This window comes from Schistocerca gregaria, chromosome 7, assembly GCF_023897955.1.
Source record: "Schistocerca gregaria isolate iqSchGreg1 chromosome 7, iqSchGreg1.2, whole genome shotgun sequence".
Classification (NCBI taxonomy): Eukaryota; Metazoa; Arthropoda; class Insecta; order Orthoptera; family Acrididae; genus Schistocerca; species Schistocerca gregaria.
In genome coordinates, this window is record NC_064926.1 from 359,334,850 (window position 1) to 359,354,329 (window position 19,480).

Genomic DNA, 19,480 nt, shown 5'->3' on the forward strand with positions numbered 1-19,480 from the left:
AAGAACACACATATAATAACATACACAACACTGTATTACTTCAAGTATACTGGTACAGGAAAACACTTGCCATGGAATGGCTGCCCTACTAGTTCGAAACACACAAACTGAATGTAAACATACGATTGAGGGCGAGCCTGCTGAGCCCGACTCTATAAGCCGTCGGCCAACACTATGGAGAGGCTGCGTGCACATTAGAGCTTGGAGCCTCTCCCGGTGCTAGCTCCTTGTGACTTCTGTGGCGTACCATACAGCTGCATGCCCAGATCGTGAGTGTCTCCAGCCGGGGTCAAGTACTTAAATAATCAAACTGTGCAGATTCTAAAGCAGATATGTGTCTTGTCTCCTTGTTGTATTAGACCTCTGCATTATCTAAAGCACATGATGGCATATTTGGTGAAAACTGAAACCAGTATATCTTTTATGGTTGTTCTTTTCACAGTAAGATATGTTTAACAGTAAAATTTCAAGACTCATATAGAAATAGTATTTTTACTCCAGAAAAAATACAGCTTGGATATTTGTACTTAATTACAATTATTAAACACTCAGTGGTTAAGTTGAAAGTACAGTTGCTTGCCCTCTTGTAGAGCAGGCCTCTCAGCCTTCAAGATTTGGTCATTCAAGGTGGGTGGGATTATTGGTAGCTGGACTTTGCAGTATTAGGCATGTAGTGGGGCCATTTCAGGACATGGCTGTCAAAGAGGGGTAGAAGTCCACTGTGATCTCACTTCCTACTGGAGGGAGTCATCTCAGTGGAATGGGTCCTCCTCCATGCCATGAAGAGGGAAGAGTGCAGCCAGCTACAAGTGCAGGTGGTGGGTCATATCAGAGACAGCGATGTGTGCCAATTCGGATCAGAAGAGATTCTCTCTGCTTTTGTGAAGCTATTTGAAATGCTGAAGCCTGAAAGTCTCACTTTCAAGATGAAGGCCAAGCTCACCGTCTGTAGCATTGTTGACAGAACCAGTGGTGGACCTTAGAAACAGAGCCAGAGCCAGTGGAGGGTCTGAATCAGAGGCTCCATGTAGGCTGTGCCATAGTGTGGAGAGGAGTTTCGATCTACTTATTAGGTCAATGGGCTCATTATACATAGGAGGCAGCTGCAAAGATAGCGGGGCCTATGTGGAGTGGACAAGAAGAGAATAGAACCTTTCGAAATGTGGTGCTACAGAAGAATGCTGAAGATTAAATGGGTAGATCACTAATGAGGAGGTATTGAATAGAATTGGGGAGAAGAGGAGTTTGTGGCACAACTTGACAAGAAGAAGGGACCGGTTAGTAGGACATGTTCTGAGGCATCAAGGGATCACAAATTTAGCATTGGAGGGCAGCGTGGAGGGTAAAAATCGTAGAGGGAGACCAAGAGATGAATACGCTAAGCAGATTCAGAAGGATGTAGGTTGCAGTAGGTTCTGGGAGATGAAGAAGCTTGCACAGGATAGAGTAGCACGGAGAGCTGCATCAAACCAGTCTCAGGACTGAAGATGACAACAACAACAATGTGGAGTGGATTGGACAGCTCTTTAGATTAGAGTGTGTTGGGAAAGTAAAAATTTCGAAGGGTGATTGTCAAACACAAGACGAGGGTAAACATAGGAATCTACAATATTTTAGTTATGAATTGTCATAGTTGTGTGTCTGTCTTGGCAGCTGAGCGGTCAGTGTGACAGATTACCGTCCTACAGGCCTGGGTTCGATTCCCAGCTGGTTGGAGATTTTCTCCCCTCAGGGACTGGGTGTTGTGTTATCTTCATCATCATTTCATCCCCATCTGGTGTGCAGGTTGCCCAATGTGGCGTCGAATGCAATAAGACCTGCACCAAGGCGGCCGGACCTGCTCTGCAAGGGGCCTCCCGGCCAATGACGCCAAACGCTCATTTCATTTCCATAGTTGTGTTGGGAAAGAACTAGAGTCCCAAGAATAATAGAAAGCACTGAAGATCAAATAATTATAAGTACTGCAAACTGACTTGCACGAGAGATAAGTTCACTTGCAATTTTTAAAAGGACCTAACATTTTTTAGAGAGGATATATTAAACACAGTTGGTGGTGGCATGTTTTTCTGCCGCTAGAAGTAGTATACACTCCTGGAAATGGAAAAAAGAACACATTGACACCGGTGTGTCGGACCCACGATACTTGCTCCGGGCACTGCGAGAGGGCTGTACAAGCAATGACCACACGCACGGCACAGCGGACACACCAGGAACCGCGGTATTGACCGTCGAATGGTGCTAGCTGCGCAGCATTTGCGCACCGCCGCCGTCAGTGTCAGCCAGTTTGCCGTGGGATACGGAGCTCCATCGCAGTCTTTAACACTGGTAGCATGCCGCGACAGCGTGGACGTGAACCGTATGTGCAGTTGACGGACTTTGAGCGAGGGCGTATAGTGGGCATGCGGGAGGCCGGGTGGACGTACCGCCGAATTGCTCAACACGTGGGGCGTGAGGTCTCCACAGTACATCGATGTTGTCGCCAGTGGTCGGCGGAAGGTGCACGTGCCCGTCGACCTGGGACCGGACCGCAGCGACGCACGCATGCACACCAAGACCGTAGGATCCTACGCAGTACCGTAGGGGACCGCACCGCCACTTCCCAGCAAATTAGGGACACTGTTGCTCCTGGGGTATCGGCGAGGACCATTCGCAACCGTCTCCATGAAGCTGGGCTACGGTCCCGCACACCGTTAGGCCGTCTTCCGCTCACGCCCCAACATCGTGCAGCCCGCCTCCAGTGGTGTCGCGACAGGCGTGAATGGAGGGACGAATGGAGACGTGTCGTCTTCAGCGATGAGAGTCGCTTCTGCCTTGGTGCCAATGATGGTTGTATGCGTGTTTGGCGCCGTGCAGGTGAGCGCCACAATCAGGACTGCAAACGACCGAGGCACACAGGGCCAACACCCGGCATCATGGTGTGGGGAGCGATCTCCTACACTGGCGTACACCTCTGGTGATCGTCGAGGGGACACTGAATAGTGCACGGTACATCCAAACCGTCATCGAACCCATCGTTCTACCATTCCTAGACCGGCAAGGGAACTTGCTGTTCCAACAGGACAATGCACGTCCGCATGTATCCCGTGCCACCCAACGTGCTCTAGAAGGTATAAGTCAACTACCCTGACCAGCAAGATCTCCGGATCTGTCCCCCATTGAGCATGTTTGGGACTGGATGAAGCGTCGTCTCACGCGGTCTGCACGTCCAGCACGAACGCTGCTCCAACTGAGGCGGCAGGTGGAAATGGCATGGCAAGCCGTTCCACAGGACTACATCCAGCATCTCTACGATCGTCTCCATGGGAGAATAGGTGCCTGCATTGCTGCGAAAGGTGGATATACACTGTACTAGTGCCGACATTGTGCATGCTCTGTTGCCTGTGTCTATGTGCCTGTGGTTCTATCAGTGTGATCATGTGATGTATCTGACCCCAGGAATGTGTCAATAAAGTTTCCCCTTTCTGGGACAATGAATTCACGGTGTTCTTATTTCAATTTCCAGGAGTGTATATTGTAGTGAAATTGAAGTAGTTAGTTCCTGTGAGTTAGTATAGGTAGAGGTTATATTATTCATACCTGAAATAAATTAATAATTTGTTCCTTTTACCAATCACTCAACTCATTTACTATAGTTGCTGTTGGGTTCAAAGAAAACTTGACCTTCATGTCAATAGGTACTCAAATCGTACAGTTGTAGTTGGTGGTCACTTCAATCTACCGTTGATATGTTGGCAAAAATACATGTTTAAAGTTGTTCGTAGTCATAAAACATTATCTGAAACTGTACTAATTTCTTTCTCCAAGAATTATTTTGAGTACTTAGTTCAGGAGTATAAATAACTGCATAACAAATGTTATTTTATGTATCATTATATTTTACAAGTAGTTACTATTAAATTAATACAAAATAAGATCATATGATATTAGAACAAGCAGATAAATCTATGGAGTGCTGTCAAAAAGTAACAGGAATTTTTGTTTTTCTTAAAGACTCTTTATTTATTAAACATCAACAACTTTGTCCCCTTCAAAGTAGTCCCCCTAAGATATAATACACTTGTGCCAGCACTTTTACCAATCTTGGAAGTACCGTCAAACGGGGTGATTTTGGACACCGGGGCGAATTCGGGTAGTATGGCTTATTTGCTCTTTGTTACTGCATATAAACAAATAGTTAATTATTTTAACCTCTGTGTGCCAGTTATTTTAAGCGCAAGATTGCATTTATCACTTTCCACAACTTTTATTTTGCATCAATGGGTTCCGTAGGTGAATAATTGACGAACAGTCTCAATGATAAAGATCCATGCATTGGGCAGCGATGCAAAATGTACTCCAGTGTTTGTTCCAATACTCCTGAGTTGCATGGGTCATCATCGGTAATTTTCCATTTGTGTAGTGTTGCTGATACAGTTGAGGGATTTGTTTGACCTAACTTCTAATGACTGTGAAAGAATGTCCACTGAATTCTCCATTCATTTCTTAGACTATAACTTTCTGGGTTGTGTTGGCCATTGTTTACCCAAATTGGTTCTCTAGATTTTAGTTGTCTGCATGGTAAGTTGTTCAATGTTTCATAAATTGGCGAGTCTCTTGATCTTTTAAATTTTGGCCATTCATGTGTCACTGGAAATTGGAGGATCAGTATTGGTGTGTACTGACAGCCATGGTATTGGTGTGCATGTAAGAGTTCCTGTCATGATCCTCATCCACAATGGCAGCTGATCAATTGAAATTATGGGAATAAGAATGAGAACTACACGAAACATAATTTACCTCTTAGCAAAAAATAATCCAGAGCAAAGAGATACAGAAACTAGTGATCACCAGGTTGCTGCGGCAAGACTGATTACCATAACATCCAAATCCACCAGAAATAAATGGAAAATATACACTCCTGGAAATGGAAAAAAGAACACATTGACACCGGTGTGTCAGACCCACCATACTTGCTCCGGACACTGCGAGAGGGCTGTACAAGCAATGATCACACGCACGGCACAGCGGACACACCAGGAACCGCGGTGTTGGCCGTCGAATGGCGCTAGCTGCGCAGCATTTGTGCACCGCCACCGTCAGTGTCAGCCAGTTTGCCGTGGCATACGGAGCTCCATCACAGTCTTTAACACTGGTAGCATGCCGCGACAGCGTGGACGTGAACCGTATGTGCAGTTGACGGACTTTGAGCGAGGGCGTATAGTGGGCATGCGGGAGGCCGGGTGGACGTTATCACCGAATTGCTCAACACGTGGGGCGTGAGGTCTCCACAGTACATCGATGTTGTCGCCAGTGGTCGGCGGAAGGTGCACGTGCCCGTCGACCTGGGACCGGACCGCAGCGACGCACTGATGCACGCCAAGACCGTAGGATCCTACGCAATGCCGTAGGGGACTGCACCGCCACTTCCCAGCAAATTAGGGACACTGTTGCTCCTGGGGTATCGGCGAGGACCATTCACAACCGTCTCCATGAAGCTGGGCTACGGTCCCGCACACCGTTAGGCCGTATTCCGCTCACGCCCCAACATCGTGCAGCCCGCCTCCAGTGGTGTCGCGACAGGCGTGAATGGAGGGACGAATGGAGACGTGTCGTCTTCAGCGATGAAAGTCGCTTCTGCCTTGGTGCCAATGATGGTCGTATGCGTGTTTGGCGCCGTGCAGGTGAGCGCCACAATCAGGACTGCATACAACCGAGGCACACAGGGCCAACACCCGGCATCATCGTGTGGGGAGCGATCTCCTACACTGGCCGTACACCTCTGGTGATCGTCGAGGGGACACTGAATAGTGCACAGTACATCCAAACCGTCATCGAACCCATCGTTCTACCATTCCTAGACCGACAAGGGAACTTGCTGTTCCAACAGGACAATGCACGTCCGCATGTATCCCGTGCCACCGAACGTGCTCTAGAAGGTGTAAGTCAACTACCCTGGCGAGTAAGATCTCCGGATCTGTCCCCCATTGAGCATGTTTGGGACTGGATGAAGTGTCGTCTCATGCGGTCTGCATGTCCAGCACGAACGCTGGTCCAACTGAGGTGCCAGGTGGAAATGGCATGGCAAGCCGTTCCACAGGCCTACATCCAGCATCTCTACGATCGTCTCCATGGGAGAATAGCAGCCTGCATTGCTGCGAAAGGTGGATATACACTGTACTAGTGCCGACATTGTGCATGCTCTGTTGCCTGTGACTATGTGCCTGTGGTTCTGTCAGTGTGATCATGTGATGTATCTGACCCCAGGAATGTGTCAGTAAAGTTTCCCCTTCCTGGGACAATGAATTCACGGTGTTCTTATTTCAATTTCCAGGAGTGTATCTATTTAAACAAAAATGAGATAAAAATGTTGTAAGCACAGACCAGATGTGCCTCAAATTCAAAGCAACAAATGCAACAGATTTAGAGATTTCTACCAAATAAATTAGCAAGAGACAGAACAGACCCCCCTCAGTACACAAAACATGTCAGAACATTGTTACAGAAAAAGCATGCCAAATTTAAAAGAATGAAAAATTTACAAGACTGGCAATGTTTTACAGAAGCTTGTAATTTAGCGTGGACTTCAGTATGATATGCTTTTAATAGTTTCCACAACAAAACTCTGTCTCAAAATTGGCAGAAAATCCAGAGAGATTCTGGTTGAATGTAAACTACACAAATAGCTAGACACAATCAATACTTTCACTGTGCAATATAATGGTAATATTACTGATGACAGTGCCAATAAAACAGAGTTACTAAATGTTTCCGAAATTCTTTTACCAGCGAAGATGAAGTAAATATTCCAGAATTTGAATCAAGAAGACCTGCTGACATGAGTAACTTAGAAGTAGATAACCTCAGTCTCACAAAACGACATAAATCACTTAATAATAAAGGCAAGTCTGCTGGTCCCGATTGGATTCCTTTCAGAGTATGCTGATAGAATGGCTCCATCTTTAGTAATTGTATGCAACTGCTTGCTCGATGAGACACCTGTACCTAAGAAATGAGAAGTTACAAAGGTCACGCCAATACACACAAATGAAAATAGAAGCAATCTGTTGAATTACAGACCTGTATCGCTGACAATAATTTGCAGTAGGATTTTGGAAGTTATACAGAGGAACCTCATTAGTATAGCTCTCATTAGCATACTGTCCAGAATAGTACATCCAGTTTTGGATGTCACAGTTCCAATGCATTAATGAATGCTAAAATAACTTTTTTATACATTCTCCCTCCCCACTTAGTGCTTTCAAATTTAGCAGTATTAATACTGTTTGACTGCTGCAACTTTTGCCATCGAGAGTTCTGGGAGTGATAGAAGTACGATGTTTATGGCCATGGGGTGAGGAAATGAGCTATTCAGTGCCTGCAACTTTGCGCATCATGCAAATTATTTCCTAGGGTAGTAATGAGGCATGGAAATAGTTCATATATGTTGGCAGTACCAGTTGCTCTTTTACTTTTACTGACATGTACTAATTGAAGGCAGGAGCAAAATTGTAGTGGCCAAACAATAAACTGAATATTTGTTAGCATGTAACTCAGTCGCTGCTGTCCTATGTTCATGTTTAACATTTGGCTGAAACTCAGTCCATGATTTTTTGTGTGGGATAATGTACAAATGCATCATAAGACAGTGAGACAGTTAATGAACAAAGAAGAGTGGAATGTCATTCATGTAGTGGACAAAAATTCACACATGAAATGTGTGAATATTGCACAAAAACAACGTTCCTCCATCATCATTAAATACGTTAGTGAGCAAACAAGAAATAATTGAAGCATGCGTTTGGAAGGAGGAAATGCCAAACTAAAATGAGTGTGTGGCGTTAAGTTTCCACATGTTCTTGCATTTTTCAACTGAGACACAATATTCTTTCTTGAACGTGTTAAAATGGATAAAACAAGCTCATGCTTCAAACATTTCAGTTAATGGTACTGTGGTTCATACTAAATCACTATATTTGGTGCAAAACATGGTACTCAGATTTCTAAAGTCCACTGGTTGGATCAAAAGATTCAAAAACCAACTTGAGAAATGACATAATTTAGTGTGTAAATGTGAGGCTGTAAGCATAAACATTGAAGCTGTTCAGTGATGGAAAAGTACTTTTCCATCAATCATAGAAAGGTACAGTCCTAATGATGCACTTCATGCAGTTGAAGCAGGCTTAGTTTTTCACCTTCTGCCGAACAAGACTCTTGCGTATTTTTTATTTATTTTTCTCTTTGAACTCATTATGTTTTCATGTGGATTTTAGTTTGTTTTTGTCTTTCACTATTGGTCCTACTCCCACAGATTTCATCTTTTCCCCCATACTTAATCTTTTTCATCCGTCTTGTGATTTTTTTTTTCTCTTTTCTACAACTACTCACTCCTTCCATCTGCACCAATATAGAAAAATTTCCCCATCTTTAGCCAGAACACAGCCCCAAATACTGTTCCTGGATTGTTACCTAATTCATGGAATCCCCCAAGTAGCCTGATCATAAAATTACCAATCTCTGGCTGCAACCTCTCCTCCACAATGACCTCCACTCTGTCAGCCCATAGCCCTCACTGACATAGTCCTGCAAAACTGTGGAAATCAGGGCCAAACTTTCTTGCATCACATCCTCTGCATCCTTAAAATTCTTCTGCGCTGAAATTGCAAATTCCTGCATCCCATCTACCAGATTGACTCTCTTATCCTCCAAGAACTAGAGCAGCATGTACAAAACCATCTCAAAGAACTCTCCAGCAAATCAATTCTGCATTGGACTACCACTGTCCATCATTTTCTACAAGAGCCTCCATCAAACCTCCCCTGCATCCCCTCATAGCCTTCAAATCCTGCCTCACAGACCTACATTCGCCTCACCGTCAGAAACTCCCTCCCACTCTACCAGAACCCAGAACCTAGCTCAAACACAACCATGAACCTGTCCTCCAAAAACTTCAGTCCTACAGAAGTTTCAGTCCTTTCCCAAGGTGTTATCTTTTACGCCACTGCCAAATTCAGTCATATTAGAATTGTTAAAAACCTTCTGTCTTCCCAGTCCATACAGTGGAAATACTTTTGTGCCACCAACACTACCAATCAGACTCAACCCAAAACCAATGTTGAACTCCTCTATCCAACTGTGATCCACAACCACTGCTCCCAGATCACCTTCCAGTATTTCCTACCATCAAACCATGCCTCACAATCATTTCTCAAATCCGTAGTGTGGAAACCAACCTTACATCCACAGAAAGAACTGCAGTCCACCACCTAAAAAGTGACACCAGTCTTATAATCCTACCTTCCGACAAAGGCTTCAGCACCTCTGTGATTAGGAACTGCAGGTATTGCTTGGCTGAAGGACTCCACCAGCTGTCATATACAGCCATCAACAAACCCTGCCATATTGGTCCTATTCCAGAAATCCATCAGGATTTACAGTCCTTCCTCAAATCTTTAAGCCCATCTGACAACCTCTCCCCTGAGTCCACCTTCTCCTCACCACTACCATCCCCTGCACTTCTACCTTTCACGTACTTCCTAAAGCCCATAACACAACCACCAGGATGCCCCATTGTCAGCAGTTACTGAGCCCATCACAGAGATAATCTCTGCTGATGTTTACTAACAATGCCCAACTGACTTCAAACCGACAACCTCCTTACTGGTCACCATGACCATCTATATCCTACTTACAATTACTTCTCCTTTGAAGGCATCACTTAGCAAACAAATCCATGGTACAGAAATGGGCACCCACATGATTCATCTAGAAGAATCTTTCCTAACAACCAGAATCGAAATCTCTCACACAGTTCAGATTCATTGATGACATCTTCATAATTTGGACCGAGGGTGAGGACACCCTCGCCACATTCTTCCAGAACCTCAATGTCTTCTCCGCCCTTCATTTTACTTGATTCTCCTCAACTCAACAGATACATTCCTCAATAATGACCACCTCACGGATGGCTACATTAATAACTCCATCTACATCAGAACCTCTCTCTCACTAACAATATATCCACTTTGACAGCTGTCACCCCATTACATACCAAGAAGTCCTTTCCGTACATCCTAGTCGGCTATGGTCATTATGTATGTAGCGATGAACAGTCCCTTTCCAAATGTGCTAGATTCTCACTGAGGCTTTCATAGATCAAAATTACCCTCCCAGCCTTGTACAGAAACTGTGCCTTCTCTCTCTTTTCAGGTACCAGCTCCCACATACTGGATGTCCAGCAATGAAGGAATATTTCTACGTGAGCCAGAACCATCCAGCTCTGGAGTAACTGAATCACATTCTCCACCACGGTTCTGACTACCTCTTGCTGTGCCCTGAAATGAGGAATATCATACCCACTATCCTCCTCACCCCTCCCACAGTAGTATTCCAGGGCCCATTGAATTTAACCAATGCTCTTGTCCATCTCTACATCTCTGCAATAGACTTATTGCAAGATCTGTCCCATACGCCCTCCCATTACTGTCTACTCTAGTCTTGTTACAAGCATCTCCTTCCCCCATCAAAGGCAGGGGTACCCCTGGAAGCAGCCACATGATCAACAAACTAAGCTGCGCCCACTGTGTTGTTTTATACATGGGCATGACAACTAAAGCTGTGTTCTATGTAAGCATCGGAAGTGACTGACAATGAGTGACATTTGGATACACTTCAATCCAGCAACAAGCAGCAGCATCGGATGAAAAGCTTGGGTGTCATGCATGCGAGTGACCATCTCGCGCTACAAGGTGGCTGCTTAGAGCCGACCAGCTGTTTCTATAAAACAGTGCCCCTAAACTGTAGAATACTGTAGATGGAGAGTAAGGCTGCAAAATTAGCTTTACGTAGGAAAATAAAGCGAAAAGGCATTATGTGCATGAAATTTACAAAGGGAGGAATCTCCATGGAGAATTTCATAATTTATATCATCAACCACAAAGATCACCAGACAAATTCTTCGAAAACACGTGAATGAGCAGAAGAGCATTCGACTATCTCATTGATAAATTAAAGACAAATGTTTTTTTATATAATCAAGTTCTTTTAACGGTCAATAAATGAGGAAGAATGACTGACTACTATAAATGTAAAGAATGAGCTTAGCGAACAAGAGCTATCTGTGGTGTAACGGTACTGTTCCCAGTTTATGGTGACAGCTACGGAAAGGTCCTGTGCTTGATCCCAGCTACTGTTTACATGTTAACTGACTCGGCTTCAATTCCTAAGTTTTATTACTGTTTACACTGCATCACTAAGTATATTTTTAAGGTCTTGCCAAAGTACCTATCCCAGTATAACACATATTAAATTCTTACTAAATTACAATGAACAACCATGAAATTTTACAGATATTTATGATGTGAATGTAATTCATCAGCAGTCAGTGTTAAAGCCAACTGTTTCAGTTAATCTAAGTAGTCTGTAAAAGTACAGCATACAAAATTTTTGAAAGGGAAGTCAAACTTTTTCTGAAATGATCTGTCTAACAGTATGAAATAATAAAATATTAGAGAAATTGTTTGATGCACATCAGTTTTTGTCCGTGATTTCGAGCATCATTCAGAGGCCCGTAGAATGTTTTATTTATTTATTTATTTATTTATTTTACACAAATCATTTTAGAAAATATTTGACTGATTTCTTTTATTTTTTATTCAGAAAGCATGATCTTACTGACTCCTCGTTTGCCTTTCTAATGTCTTCTTCTCTTGAAAACCCTAACTTTGAGGAAGCCTTTTTGTCATTTAAATACTGCACAAATGTATCTTTTTATGTGCCTTGAACAGACAAACTTTTTGACACTTCATTTACATAGCTCGGCAGCAGAGTTTCGTGAAATATTTCAATTTTTTCTCAACTCATTAAGTTTTCCTTAATTATACTGATTACTTTCAAGCAGGTAAATATTTTCATGCAAAACTAGACCTCACACTGGTCACTGTGATATTCTGTTTGCCTGTTTCTCTCTCTTTGTTTGGCTATGAAAATTTGGACAAAACTTCATGTGTAATTTATAGGGAGTCTTGTTTTCGCACTGCTCAAGCATTTACAAAACGGTTTAAAGTCTTTTCTGCATGCTGTCATTTCCAAAAAAAAAAACATCATTTCGATATCTTGAACCATTTATGAGGTGCGACAATTTTTACGACCACTTGATTCCCGAAGCACAGGAAAGGATTTGGACGCACTGCGAGTGACCCGTTTGTGGATATAATAACCAATCTCCCAAGAATTAAAAAAGATATCATTCTGGTCTCAACTTTAAATACAATTCAGATATATTTGTTACATTTCATATGCAATAGTGTATGGCCTTAAATGAACTATGTGAAAAGTCTACGCAATGTTATTTTACCACTGCAAATTCTTAAAAATTCCATGTAGCCATGTACTCCGGTTCGTACAGAACAGTAACTACGATGAGTAGTGAAAATAAATTCAGACCTTTATTGAGCAAAGATACCAGGCTATAAGATGCAGAAGAAACAAATTTTTTCACCGAATAGTTTTCTTAAAATTGGATGATAACTCTTTCATAGTTGCCATCGTGTCCACTCCACTGCTTTGCCGAGGAGACACATGGCTTTCGCTCTCACTGTCATTCGCTCTCACTGTCATGCATGCTGCAGTGACAAGATTCAAACATGTTTGAATTCAAATGTCGCTAATTGTAGCAGAGAACAGGCAGTGTCACAGACATCTCCCGTTTAGGACACTTCTGTAAACACACCAACGGTGGTGTTTCATTGTTTGAAGCTATTGTCCACTGTTCGTCGCTTTTGCCGCTTATGTAGGACACGGCCTAACAAGCTGGTCCTCATGAATGGCCACCAACAAACTGTGTCCAAGGGACAACTGGACCACCCTGTTGCTGAACATGTTGACCAATGTGATATGCTACGTTTAAGTGACTGCTTCATGACCTGTGCTATTTGGATGATTCCTACCAACTCTCCCTGTCTTTTCCACTCCATGCCCCTTGCCTCGTCACAGCCTTCTGACACTGCACCTAGCAGCAGCCTTATCCTGTCCCTCCACTCGTCCCTGCACACTCTCGTACAGGCTGCGGACCGTCTTCTCCCACCCCCCACCCTTACCCTGCTATCCCTTCCTCTCCATGCCCTTGCCACCTCCTTATACCCACCACACATGACAGATTGCTGCTCACATCAGGCACAGTCACACTCCACTGTAGGGCTATAGTGGCCAAAGACAGCGATTGTTCTTAAGTCAAATATGGCTGATATTCCAAGATCTCCAAATACCATCTGAACAACAGTTGTGCCATGACTGTGGCATGATGTACAACATTTCATTCAGTGTCAGTGGTCTGTCATGGAAGATACATATAATTTTGCAGTGTGTAGCTGTGTACAAACAGTCATGAAAATCATATGGTTCATGCATGCTTTTTTATGTGGTGATCATTGGTTGCATCAGTCATTGTCCTGGTGACCATGGCCTGTGATGTACAAAAGCACAAAATTCTATTTGCTGTCTGATCAGATACAAACCAACTGGTGCACCAAAGAGCCACTGCTGTTGCAGTTCAGTTAGATGAAGATGGCAAACCGAGGGTGCTTCAGTATATTATCATGCAAAGTTTGCTTTTGTGGGTGTGCTTAACAGTTTGATTATACATTACCACCATAAGAGATAGTGATCTATCGCTGCTGAAAGTACTTTCTTTGACAGCACTTATTATTCAGCCATAGATAGGCAGTCACTATGGGCCTAATTTGCTTAGAGGGTAGTGGCTGATAAAATCAAGATATTTCCAAAAGGCGTCCATGGAGAGATTGAGAGCTCAAGCTGAGCAACATACCCTGATCAGCCAGAACATTACGACCACCGACATACTATTGATATAAACCTGTCTAGGTGATAGAAGCATCACCTAGCGAGGAATGGCTGCTAGTCACGGTGCATGTAGTATCAGTGAGCGTGCTGTCTGTTTAGATTGGGGTAGGTGTGCTAGCTATCTGAGTGTGACTGAGAGCAGATTTTGATGGGCTAGAGGCTTTGCATGAACATTTAGAAAACTGCACAACTTATTAGGTATTCATGGAGTGCTGTGGTGACTTTCTTGAACACATTGTGGAACAAAAGTGAAACCGTGTCCAGATGTCTCGTGGTTCGGGGACCACCACTCATTACAGATTTCAGACATCATAGGCTGGTGGCAGAACTAACATAAGACTTTAATGCTGGGCAGAGTCCAAATGTGTGTGAACACACAGTGCACTGAAGACTCCTAACAGTGGATCTCTGCAGCCGACAACCCATGCCTGTGCCAATGTTAACACCACAAAATCAGCAATGAAGACTGAAATTAGCACATGACCATTGACTCTGGACATAGGTACAGTGGCAGAGCATTGTGTGATCTGGATGATTCGTGATACGTTCTTTGGTCATCATACTGATGGGATGGCATGAATTCAACATCTTCAAGGGAACAGCTCCTAGACAATTTTACTGCAGGACAGAGGCAAGCTGGCAGCGGGTCCATTATGCTCTGGAGAAAATTCACATGGGCATACGTGGGTTCAGTGGAGCTTGTGCAAGGCACCACGATGACCACGAGCTTGTGCAAGGCACCATGATGACCAAGGAGTGGCAGACATTGGTTGCTAAGTAATGGCAGACACTGGTTGCAGACCAAGTACAACTCTTCATGATGATCATGTTTCACGACTGCAGTGGTATTTTTCGACAAGAAAATGCACCGTGTCACAAGGCAGAAGTGTGATAGAATGGATTTAGGAATACAGTAACAAGTTCCAGTTGATGTGCTGCACCCCCCCCCCCCCCTCCCCCCCGTCCCCAACTCACCAGATCTGAACCCGATCAAACATATCTGGTGGAATGTATTTGAATGTGGCACCAGAGTGACTGATGTGGTGTCAGAGCTAATTGCCCCCCTCCTTAGAATTTACTGGAATTAGTTGACTTGAATGTGCATACGTGGTGCCAACTCCCTCCAGCGACCTACCAAGGCCTCATTGCTCCATGCCACAACCAGTCACAGCTATTATCCTTACCAAAGGTGGACATACTGGCTATTAGGTAGATGATCATAATGTTTTGGCTGATCAGTGTATCACATGAGATGGATCCTGCTTTTGGTAAACAAACAACCTTTGAACATGTTTTGTTGTTGGCTTACTCCAGGAACTGTCCTTACGTTCTCCACATTTGTCACTGTTCAGTCACCAATGCAAATGATTTTAGATTTTTTTTTTATAATTGACCATGAAAAAGGAATTTCTACATTCTCCTGGATATTACATTATCTCCGTTAACAATATGCCATTATCTCAAAGATCCTGGATACCCTAGAGGTCAAGACTAGTAAAAGACTTGGAGGAACCGACTGACCACTTTTATACAGTAAATTGTATTTTTAAGCTTCATCTGTAGAGTATTGAATGTGAGAACTGTAATGGTGCTGTTATATTCACACAAGGAAAAGAACTGAAAGGTAGTGTTCATGTTTGTCTGAGATGCTGAAAATATATTGTCACTTTTGCTGTAAATAATACACTGATGAGCCTAAATGTTATGACCACCTTCTCAAAAGTGTGTTGGTCCACCTCTGGAAAGCAATTCAGCAGTGATTCTGTTTGCCACGGATTCAACAAGTATTTGATAGGTTTTCAAGGTTTGTGGTACCAGCTGCCTACACACATCACACACTTGCTATAATTTATGGATGGCTGGTTTGTGGGCACGGAGCTGGCACCCGATAGTGTCCCAGTTGGCTTTCATCAGATTCAGAAAAGCTGAATTTGATGGCCAAGTCATCGTTATCATGCTCCTCAAACCTCTGCAGCACAATTCTGGGCTTGTCACACACAAAGTTATCCTGGTGGGAGATGCCGTCACTGTTGAGGAAGAAATCAACCATGAATGGCTACAGGTGTTGGTCCCTAATAATGTTCATGTAAAACTTCCTGACAAACTAAAACTGTCTGCCGGACCAAGACTCGAAATGGAGATGTTTGTCTTTTATGGGCAAGTGCTCTATTTACTGAGCTACCCAAGCACAACTCACGACCCTTCCTCACAGTTTCAATTCTGCCAATATCTAAGAGGATGGGTTGTGATTTGTGCTTGGGTAGCTCAGTCAGTAGAGCACTTTCCTGCGAATGGCAAAGGTCCCGAGTTTGAGTATTGGTCCGGCACACAGTATTAATCTGCCAGGAAGTTTCATATCAACACACAGTCCACTGCAGAGTGAAAATTTCATATTGGAATGTTTGTGTGGTCCGCATCTGTCATGGTGCCTTCAGTTGCTATCACAGGTCCTATGGAAGCTCAGTAGACTGTCCCGCTTAACATAATACTGCTCCCACCGGCCTGCACCTTTGGCACGTTGCTTGTTTCGTGCAGCAATTCACCTGGATGACAGTGTATCTGGACATGACCATTGATCTGGTTTAACACTAAATAGGATCCAATCCAACTAAGCGATGTGATTCCATTGATTCACAGTCCAATCTTGATATCCTGTGCCCACTGTAATCGCAATTGCTAGTGTTGGGTCGGCATGGGAACTTGTAGGGGTCCTCTGCTGCAGAACACCATGTCCAACACTTTGTGCTGAGCAGTGTGCTCCAAAACATTTGTGCATGCAGCAACACTGTACTCTGTCATCAGATCTGCTACAGGTTGACGCGTACCCTACTTTAGAGAGCGGGCGTGCCTCTGGTCCCTATGTTCTGTGATGTGGTATGGTCATCCAACTTTTTTTTTCTTGTCGCCCGCTCATGGTTTCAGCATTCATCAACCAGTTTTCGTAGATGGTCACGACAGTAGCGTGCTAACAGCTGACCAGCTTTGCCATTTCTGAGGTGCTCGCTTCCAAGCACTGGGCCACAACAATCTGGCTTTTGTCAAAGTCACTTAAGTTAGTGGGTTTCCACATTTGCGCCACTTATTGTCACTAGAATGATTCCTTATTTGTCTCTGCTCCACTCAATGCTTCTCTTACTGTTTCATGTGCCCTCAGCATCACCAGGCAGCATACTACCTCATGATGAGCAGTGCTCGTAATGTTTTGAATCATCAGTGTGAATTATGTCTGCCTGCAAATAGAACATACCAGGCAGCACAAGTAATGAAAAAAGAAACAGTAAAACTACAAATTTTATTGCAGTTTTGGCAGTCTGATTGCAACTTGTGTACTGTTCCTAGCAGTTAAGTTGGACAGATATTTTCTTTTCAGATATTTGAAAGATTTTCTATCAGCATAAGATGGCGATCAATTCTTGTGAACATCATTTCTGATGTGAAAACATATACAGTATCTGTAAGAACAAATCTGAAATGAAGTAGTAATAGACCACAAAATTTCTGTGGAAATTTATAGGGTTGTCCTTCCATATCTTCTGCCGAGCTCTCCATTTTGTTCTGCAGGATAGATAGGAACTAGCTGGCCTAATTAAGTAATCAGCATTCGTTCACATAAAGTAATTTTAAGAAAAAACACAGAAGACTTAAATTATGATACCCAAACAGTAATTTCAAATCTTAAATATGTATAAAACAGATACATATTCCTGAAACTTACAGATACTATTCTAAATATTTACTTTATATTCTTGTTTTACAGGGTAGTAACCATAAGATATCTGACAGACAAGTGGATTTCACTTTGAAAAAAGAAAATGATAGCTGGTGGCCGCGACTTACAGCAAAACCTCAGAAACCAGCATGGTTAAAGGTATTGTATCTGTTTTTCTGAACTGTTTAATAGCAAATTTATCTGTGTATAAGAATAATGAAAATTCCTGGATGAATCAATATGTAAAATAAGGGAAAGACAACCACCCACCTATAGCGGACTGATGTGTGGAGCACAGAAAACAGTATTCACACTAGCTTTTGAGCTGTTGCCCATTTTCTAGTAAAAGTACACATATCCACACAGATACCCAATTATACACTGACATGGCTGCTGTGAGACTATTTATTGATCATCGAATATTGAAAGCACTTGCCGAAGTTGATGGAGAGGGGAGACAATAGGGAAGACGCACGTGGTATGCAGGGGTTAGTGGGGTAGAGTGAGGCAGATCTTTTGACAAATGACTTACTGGCTGAGCAAGATAAAAGATGTTCACAGGGTAGAGCATCTAAGAGATATAGAGTGAGGGGAAGGGGGGAGAGGGAGGAGAAAAAAGGAGAAGATGGAGACACACAGGGGAGAGAGAAAGGGAGACAGGTGCAAAGGGGCGAGAGAGGGAGGGGACGTTGTGGTAGAAGGCAGTACACAATTGGGACAGGGAAGTAGCGGTGTGGATGAAAGAGAGAAGAGGTAAGGTGAAGCAGTTGGAAACAGGTTAGTGGAGATTTGGGGCAGGGGTTTGTGATACCATAGGATATGTTGGAGATATAGTTCCCACTTGTGTAAGTCAGAGAAACTTGTGCTGGAAGGGAGTATCCAAGTGGCCCATGTAGTGACGCAGCTGTTGGAAGTCGTGCTTAGTGTGGTGCATAATGTTCAGCAACAGTGTGGCCCAGTATGTGGTTCGTCACAGTTTGACAGTGATGACTAATGTGAGTAGATAATTGGTTACTTCTCATGCCTACATAGAATACTATTCAGTATTTGGTGGTTGGTTAACAGGTCTACTGGTGTCAAAAGAAGAGATAGAAAGGGATATCTGTTTATGGATTAGTTGGGTAAGGTATTGTCTGTCTTTAAAGGCTTTCTGAGGTTACTGGCAAATTTCAAAATCTTTTACCTTTCGCTACAGGTGCAGCTGTCCTTGCCATGGGTCGAGCTCAAGAGAATAGGGTTATGGAGGAAAGAGAAAAAGACTGTCATTGCTGTGAGTCCTGATCATGAAAATGTCGTCAATGAATGTGAACCAGACAAAGGGATTTAGGTATTGACTGGAAAGGAAGGATTCCTCCAGATTACTAATAAATAAATTGGTGTAGCCTGGTGCTATGCTAGTACTCATGGCAGTACCACAGATTTGTTTATAGATTTGGTTTTTGAAAGCGAAATAATTGTTGGTCAGGATGCAGCTGACTAGGAAGATTAGAAGAGATGGGGGGGGGGGGGGGAGGAGTTGGAATAGGGAGGACATTAGGGGATGTTGGTATACAGGGATATCACATCCACAGTGACCAATAAGGAATCTGATGATAATGGACTAGAATTTTGGAGAGTTGGTAAAGGAAGTGGATAGTGTCTAGAATGTAGGATAGGTTATGGACAATAGTTTGGAGATGTTAGTCAACAAAGGCAGAGCTTCATTCTGTGGGAGCATTGTTCCCAGTCACAATGGGATAACCGGTAGGAAGACATGCGGTCTTGCATATGTGGATTAGGAAAAAGATAGGAGTGTGATGGGTTGCTGCTGAGAAGAAGGAGATGGCTTCAGGTGTCTGGTTTTTAGACTGAACTAAGGCCTTGAGGAGCTGCTGGAAATAATGTTGGATTTCTGGGGTGGGATCATTGTCGTAATTTTTGTATGCAGAGTAATAG

At 43.4% G+C, this 19,480-nt stretch overlaps 1 protein-coding gene across 5 annotated transcripts in view; it reads left to right on the forward strand.

Annotated features, from left to right (window-relative positions):
* Positions 1–19,480, forward strand: part of LOC126281254 (very-long-chain (3R)-3-hydroxyacyl-CoA dehydratase) — a 165,805-nt gene that overhangs the window by 93,088 nt on the left and 53,237 nt on the right. For all 5 annotated transcript variants that reach the window (XM_049980047.1, XM_049980048.1, XM_049980050.1 and 2 more), the window contains exon 4: positions 17,594–17,704. In XM_049980047.1, coding sequence (XP_049836004.1) covers positions 17,594–17,704 — 111 coding nt within the window. The remainder of the gene's footprint in view (positions 1–17,593; positions 17,705–19,480) is intronic.